General features: G+C 27.1%; 1 protein-coding gene across 1 annotated transcript; it reads left to right on the forward strand.

Moving 5' to 3' along the window:
- The first annotated feature begins 1,731 nt into the window (after nucleotides 1-1,731).
- LOC125873456 (two-component response regulator ARR1-like) lies at nucleotides 1,732-5,726 on the forward strand. The gene is made up of 5 exons (XM_049554395.1): nucleotides 1,732-1,843; nucleotides 3,370-3,519; nucleotides 3,836-4,315; nucleotides 4,496-4,572; nucleotides 5,142-5,726. Exons 1-5 carry the CDS (start codon nucleotides 1,732-1,734, stop codon nucleotides 5,724-5,726), a joined length of 1,404 nt encoding a protein of 467 aa, XP_049410352.1.
- The last annotated feature ends 2,422 nt before the right edge of the window (nucleotides 5,727-8,148 follow it).

An 8,148-nucleotide genomic window follows, 5' to 3' on the forward strand; every position in this document is an offset into this window, starting at 1 on the left:
CGTACATTTCATGTACTGACGTCATTTGGTCTGCATCTTTTATAATGCAGATACATGAGTTCAGGGTCATCAACAGACGCACAATTTATACCATTTACAGTTCCAGAGTTGCTTTGGTGAGTCTCCTTGCTTTCGGAGGATTCTCACTTACTTTTCAATTCTTGTTAGGATGTCGTGGGTCTTGTCATGACTTCCATCATTGTCATTAGATGTTTCATAGATAGTAGTGTTTTGAGGAGTCTTTTCCATTTCTTTGTTAAATGTTTAAGACTTGAGTTAAACAATTATGTTATTGAACATTTCAGACTATATTGAGCTAAACTGATTTTAGTAATGATGTTGCTATGAGTTGAGTTACTTGTGAGGTTCATTTGTTGTTGAGTAAGTCTTCCGCTAAGAGTTGAGCCAAGCCAAGGGTTTGCTTGTGCCAATAATGGTTCTCGAGTGCCAGTTACATCCAGGGTGTAAGCTCGGGGCGTGACAAAAATATTTAATAATTTTACTTTAGTGGAGTTGTTAAAAATAATGACAAATATGACTCAAAGGATTAACATCGAGGGTATTTCTGAGCCAAAAGGTGGACGCTAGGAAAATTTTGGTGCCGAAGGTGGATGAAGGGTATTTTTATACCAATTCAAATACTTAAGGGGCATTTTAGACCTTTCTCCGTTTAGTTGCTTCCATATATCATTTTGATTTTCTCTTTGGATTACCTATAGGTGAATTGGGATAGGTGTGATAAATTTTGGATCGTACATTAGTAGTTTTTCCTTTTAACTATTTTTTTTCTTGGAAACTGCGCTAAAGAAACTAAAGACTGTAAAATAATATCTTTTCAAGCAAGCATCGCCTTTCATATTAAACTCATGATTGATAAAAATAAAAAAAAATAAAAAAAGACAAAAGTATACCTTTGTCTTGACTTAAGAAAGAAAAAAAGTAATTAAATAGGTCAAATAAAGGAAAAAATAACTATTCTGATCCTTGAGTTATACGTATATTGAAGTCTTGACCTCTATATAATCCGATTAAGTATCATTAACCTTCGAGTAATATAATTATGCATATTTAATCCCTCAAATTAATGAAAAGTAAAATATTAACATAATTATTAATTAAAATAAATAAATAATAATAATAATAATAATGAGGAAAAGAAAGGTCCAATGATAAATGCTTAAATGGTCATTTATCAATTCCCTAATTTCTCCTGTAATTTCATATATCTATACAAAATTAATAGAAAACTCAAAATTAAATATGGATAAAAAACATAAGAACACATCAAATTGATTAGCCATGTTGATCAATCATTACATTTTTAATTGGTAATCATACAGAAGTTCATTCTCGAGAAAACCCAAAATTCAATTAAAGCATATATGCTGGTTCAAACCAACCCCAAATTTTATTTAATTTTTTTTTTTATACATTTAAAATAAATTGTTTCTTTAAATTTTTAACTTTCGATAGTTTGAAAAATCAAAATCGTATATTTATATTATTAAGGGTTAAATATACTCAACTGAATTATACATGGACTAAAGGACTAAAGTGCAATTAACACAAAATACAAGGATTAAATTGTTATTTAAACATACTAGCTGACCATTGTAAATACTATATAACGCCCACCAAAAGGGTTAATTGCTTCTTCGTTAAGCTCAGTCTTCGACATAGCAAATTATTTTTTGTATCTCCTTTTCTCAAGTTGTTGAAGGAAATAATCCAATGGCATCTGCTTGTTATGCTATGACGGAAGGACTTCACGTGATGCTAGTTGATCATGATGAAGAGAATGCGGCTGAAATGATTGATCTGCTGGAGTTTTATGGTTATAAAGGTGACATCTCAATTTTATGTGGTTTCTTTTTCAAAAAATTAATTGATATGATGTTGATATAATTTTAGTTTCGATCTCGTTTTAGATTCATCTTTTGTTTAGTAAATCTTGAATTTCTCTTCTTTTTTTTTGGTCNTTTATGGTTATAAAGGTGACATCTCAATTTTATATGATTTCTTTTTCAAAAAATATTTAATTGATATGATGTTGATATAATTTTAGTTTCGATCTCGTTTTAGATTCATCTTTTGTTTAGTAAATCTTGAATTTCTCTTTTTTTTTTGGTCATAACGCTATTTCTATACTTGTTTATACAATTTTATAGTTTATAAATGAGTTATGTGTGTTTATAAAGAATCAAATTAGATTTTTTATTTTTTGTTCTTGCTATAAGTTTTTCACAAACTCGATTAGGTTCCTTCGTAAAAATGTTTATGACTATTCAAAAGGGAATCGATAATTTTATGTTGCTATTTGTATCGTTTCAATTTTATCAGATGTTCCTGAAGCGACAACGATTTAAGTTGATTTTAATTATTTAATTAACTTACATATGTGTTTTGCACTTGACCTTTTTGTAGAACAAGAAAAAATTATTCTTTTTCAATTGGTGACTAACGTAAAATTGGAGGAGGAAATTAATTAAATCCATCAAAAATAATTTTTAAAGATGTAGATCTTTGAATTTTATAAATCAATCTAACATTTTTTTTTTTAAAAGAAAAATTAGTGTGATGGAGGCGACATAAATTAGGATAACGCAAAGAGAATAAAAAGAACAAAATAAAAATGAATATGATTATTATTATTTTTGACCTTGAGAAAACTTTTCATTTTCATTGGATGTAGACAGAAAAAATGGATGAGCCCGATTTTTTTTTTTTAAAAAAATCTTCATACTTTTTCTAATTAAAAATTTTCCTCTTAGTATCAATGGTTTTTTTCCATTTGTAACTCAACAAAAAAAAATGCATATTCGAAAAGAAATATATCTTATTATAGACTTGTTATTTTATCCTTTTAATAACGCTTGCCTTAAATTTAAAATATATTAATTTAATTTTATTTTATCTTAATTAGAAAAGGGACAAATTTCAATCTATCTTTATGAATAGTTGTTAGGTACTGTTTTTGTTTTAGTGATCTTTAGTGATCATTCAATTTCTTTCTCTAGTTTAACTTGTTAAAACAATAGCCAATTTTCAGAATATATGGAAAAGAAGAAGTAAATACTAAAAATAATTTTCAAACTTGAAATATCATGATGATAACACTTGTCACAATAATATGTATTATCTTGCCTTTTCTATTCTACATAGATAGATTCAATAATTTTTCCTTAATAATAATATACATGGCTTTTTAAAGGTTGCACACATCAATTACAATATACATCTACATAAAGTAAAAGAGTAGCAATATAATCTGAAAAATTATAATTAAATTTGTATATGAAAAATAAATAATATCTCGTAATGGTTTTGTGTATAAGTTTCTTTACTAACTTTTAAAGTGTACTGATGCAGTTACTATAGTTGGTACATATTCGGAAGCAGTGTCAATGCTCTTCAAAGGAAAGAGAAACGTTGATATGATAATAATCAGTGTTCATTCACCAAACTTGGATTCTTTTAAACTTTTGGCTCAAGCTGTGGCTTTGGATAAAATTTTACTATGTAAGTATTATTCGACTCTTTCACTTATGACATCTATTGTGAGTCAAGCTAGATATTTTTATTAATACACTGTAAAAATTAGATATAAAATTTGTTATTAATATGTTAAATAAATAAGTTGGAGCTAATAGAATTTGGTACAATTATAAACTATTTGTTGTTAATTTTTATTAAGTATACGGTAAATGATTATTTTGTAACATTACTTTTATTATGAATAAAATAATAAATATGTGTGAATATAAATTAACTAGTATTCATTTAGTGTTTGATATAATTCAATTCGAACTGATAGTTTTTCTAAATAATTATGCAGTTATTAGTGATGAATACAATGAACTCTTAGCAAAAAAGGCTTTGATAGAGGGAGCTTACCTTTTTGTGAAAAGGCCACTTAACAAGGAAATTGTGAAACATTTGTGGCAATTTATACTGACCAAAAGAATACAAAAAGATGAAGTTAGAAAAGAATCAGAAGATGAATATCAGATGAATGTCGATGATATTGATAAAGATAATATCGTTGGGGATAATGAAAAATTATCTGGAGAGAAAAATAATGTGCATGATATTGAGGAACAAAGGGATAATATTCACGAGGCTGAAAATAATATTGTATCGAATGGAGAATGCAAGTTGAGGAGAAAGAGCAGAAGAAAAAATAGCAAAGAGACCAATGAAGGAGAAAATGAAAATACTACCATTAATAAGGTTGTCAGGCAAAAGAACTGCACAAGGTGGACTGCGGATCTTCATGCAAAATTTATGAAAAGCTTGGAATTGCTTGGTGAAGGAAGTAAGTTTACTTTATTATTAATGAAATTTTCATATAATTCATTTCTACGGAGCGATATGAAAATTGAGAATTCATACTTATAGCTAATATCATCTTGTTTGAAATAAAAGTGTAACGATTATTGTATTTACATACACTTTGACTTGATTTTACAATATTATATTCTTATGGAATATGTAGGATGTTATCCTAAACAAATCGTTGAAGTGATGAATGTTCCTGGTCTTACCAGAATGCAGGTTGCCAGTCACTTGCAGGTACACTCTTTAAAAAATTTCAAGTGATAGATTATTTATCATTCGTGTGTGTTTGAAATGCGGAAAATTGTCTTGAAAATTATAATTTTTTATATAGTTATTTTCTCATATTTGGTTATTAGAAAATGTTCTGTTTGATTTTTTTTTTAATCAAATATTTGTGTTGTGTGATGATATTTTTTCTCTGCAATTATCTTAATTATGATTTTATATCAACGTAAAATAATAAAAATTAAATTTACCACTTCCATCAGTACATTTTTTAACATTATTATCAATCTTAAGTACTGAAAAGTTTTATCAAATCACTGGCCAAACTACAAAGGATCAGTAATAGATTTTTGTTACATATTTAGCGAAAACAGTCAACTATTCATTGTTGATTTAATATTTTTGTAGTAACTATTAAACGAAAATATAATTATCAATTTTTTATTCATAGACTTTTATTGTTCACAAATTATATATCCAACAACAAAAATATTTTTTAATTAAAAATTATTTCTGCCACTTAAGATGATACTATCATTTTCATGGTTTAACTTTTTTTTTTTTTTTTCACCTCTCAGAAATGTCGTAGCGACAATTGGAGATCTCCAGAAGAGCGTAAATATAATCGTCGTCCATCAAGCAACACATCTCTAAGTGATTCACAACAAAAAAATAGCTTCAGGAAATTTGGGACAATGCCTCATTTTCAGAAAAATATTTCAGATCAAGGTCAAAGAAATCCAGAGTTGACATTTCCAACTCTCCATACCAATAGCACTTTTGTTAGTGGGGAAAGTTCAACTCAAGAGCCACTTTATCCTCCACAATTTCATGTTCAACCCCATCACCTCAACATTGGCAATTCATTCAATAACTCATTTTCGTCGATTTCTTATAATGTTGGTGGTGTAATACAACAACAACGTGGAGTATCATTCGAGACGCTGGGTTCACAACAATTACAAGGTTCAATTATTGGAAGCACTAATTATAGGTCTGACCTGACATTGAACAATGGTGATCGTCATACTCAAAATGATTACAACTTGAATCTCAATGTGCCCCATGGAACAACATATCCAGGTAACATAATGTTGTCTGATATCGATATTGAAAGTGCGACTTGTAACAAATTGAAAGTAACAAATGCTAATTTTCAATGACATAAATATATCTTATCCAAGCAATATTGTCACGACACCATATAAGGGAGTGATTTAAATGAGAAGAAAAATCGTTATGTGTATTTCAATTTCATTAATATGGGTTATCTCTTTCAGAATCTTGGACTTCCATGAGCAAATCTACTCAATGAATATGACACTGAGTTTGAACAAGTCTATTCTGATAATAAGGTTAGTGCTTTTATCTAATTTGATATTATATTTATTTTGTGTTTGATCACTGATATTAACTGAAATCAATATAATTTTTAATTTATATTTTGAATTATATATTCATATAGGATATGAGATTAAATTCTATTTTTCGATGTTCATTTGGAATTATAATTGAATCAAATAGTTCCTTCGAGAATTGGATAGTGTTCTGTTAAAAATTTTCAGTATTATGAAGCTAAGAATTGTGAAAGAAATCAATTTTGACGTAAAATAAAATAAATCATTTTCTCCTTTTTATATAAAAAAAACCTTAATTTTTTTGATAACTTAATACCGGCGTATTTTTAGTTTTATTTGTTTGTATATCTTTTAGTTTATCTCAAACTTACATATGCAGGTGACAGTGACTTTGGGAGTTCAAATATCAAGAATAGTAGATCATTCTGATAAATCATCAATATGAGTATCCAATGTAACCAAGATTATCGTGACAATCCTCATAGGAGTTATTTACAGTGATAAAGTTATTTTCACAAGTGAAAATTGCATCTTTTATTTCTGATCAGACTATTTTATTTTGTATGACTTGTGTTGTTTAAACTAATGGTAATTTATTTTTGTTTTTCTATTTAGAACTATAATAGTCAATATTAAATTACATGTTTTCGTTCTTTTTTTCATTTGAAATTATCATTTGTTTGGTATCAAATTCATTTATCATGGCATCTTCGTGTACGTAGTACATAATGTAACTTTTTTTTTTTATATACATTAGGTATATATTTTATAAACTAGTCTGAATGTTATTTCGATATAATTTTTTTTTGTGGGCTAATTTATTCAGCCCTGAAAATTATTATATTCGAACGTCCATTATGAAGGAGAAAATGAGAGTTCACTAATATTTTTTTTTGGTAGGATAAATGAAAGATAACATACATCGAAGATTCTGGAAAGAGAAATTCAAATTTCAAATAAAGAAATGAGCTAATAAATTCTATTCACAAGTCAAAATGGTGCATGATTATGTTCATGATATTCTATATCAATATTGTGTTAAGAGATTACCTAAACATAGAGGATCCAAAATATGAAAGAGACGGTTCAAATTAGTATATTTAAAATTGTTATTTATTACATGCATATATCTAGTCTTTGATGTGTCGTTATAAGATAATAATTGTAACTCATCATGATCTTTAGATTACATCAACCTTTTCAATATGTTCGGATGAATATTGAGCATTTCTTGAAGATTTTAATAAACTTTAATGGAGAGAAGAGTGTCGTGTATACATTTTGAAATATATTTTAAAGTACCATGTTATATAGTAAGAGATATACATTCAAATATACATATTGTAAAATGTAAATGACTAAACAAACTTATTTTTTGGATAAACATTTTGTGAAGAATCGATGCCAATTTAGTTATGCATACAAATGATTTAAAAAAATACATACAGTGTTTAACACATAGATAGTGTAAGCCAATTCTTGATACATAAGATATACGACAACAAATTCCTTTAATACTCGATAATTTAGTAATCTAACTAAACAAGTATTGATTTACGTATACCAAAATACATCAAATTGATACAACGCATTCATACAAAGTATTAGTATCACATATAAAAAATTATTTGACTTTGAATTCTAGTCCTTATTATTATGTTACTAATAATATTAAGTATGCCTAATATAATATTTGAGGCAGCGAAAATGATATTTTGATCTACATAATTTTAGGAGGAACAATAAAATTTTATGATCTAGATAGAAGATTTACAACACATCTGTTATTGCTAAATACGTTTTTGATAAAAAGAATATTAATATTATGTAGGACTTGTGCATACATGTTAATTCGTAGTGCAACAAGATGCTTACAAATCCTCAATTTCTAATAATATTTTTACAAAATGATTAAAGAAAATGAGAGAAAAAATGAGATACAAGGGAGAATTAATAACAACAACATATCTAGTAAAATCTCATAATTAGATCTGAAAAGAATATAATATACGCAAATCTTACCATTACCTCGTAAATATATAAATTTACAGAAATAAATAAAGGATGTATACAAGTTTATGATAACATTCATGCTCTCTTTTCTAATTTAATTTTAAAATGAACTTTGAATAAGATAAAACGAAGATAGTATCTTCAATGAGATGTAAGAAATTCTAATTTGTAATAGAAATGTTCACAACCAATATGAGTTACGATGCAGTGGTGA

This window comes from Solanum stenotomum, chromosome 8, assembly GCF_019186545.1.
Source record: "Solanum stenotomum isolate F172 chromosome 8, ASM1918654v1, whole genome shotgun sequence".
In the NCBI taxonomy this organism is placed as follows: domain Eukaryota; kingdom Viridiplantae; phylum Streptophyta; class Magnoliopsida; order Solanales; family Solanaceae; genus Solanum; species Solanum stenotomum.

Bases quoted from the DNA above. Each gene is read 5' to 3' on its own strand.
- LOC125873456 (XM_049554395.1), top strand. From the start codon at position 1,732: ATGGCATCTGCTTGTTATGCTATGACGGAAGGACTTCACGTGATGCTA. The intron at 3,520-3,835 runs GTAAGTATTATT...ATAATTATGCAG, and splicing joins TTTGGATAAAATTTTACTAT to TTATTAGTGATGAATACAAT. The intron at 4,316-4,495 runs GTAAGTTTACTT...TGGAATATGTAG, and splicing joins GGAATTGCTTGGTGAAGGAA to GATGTTATCCTAAACAAATC.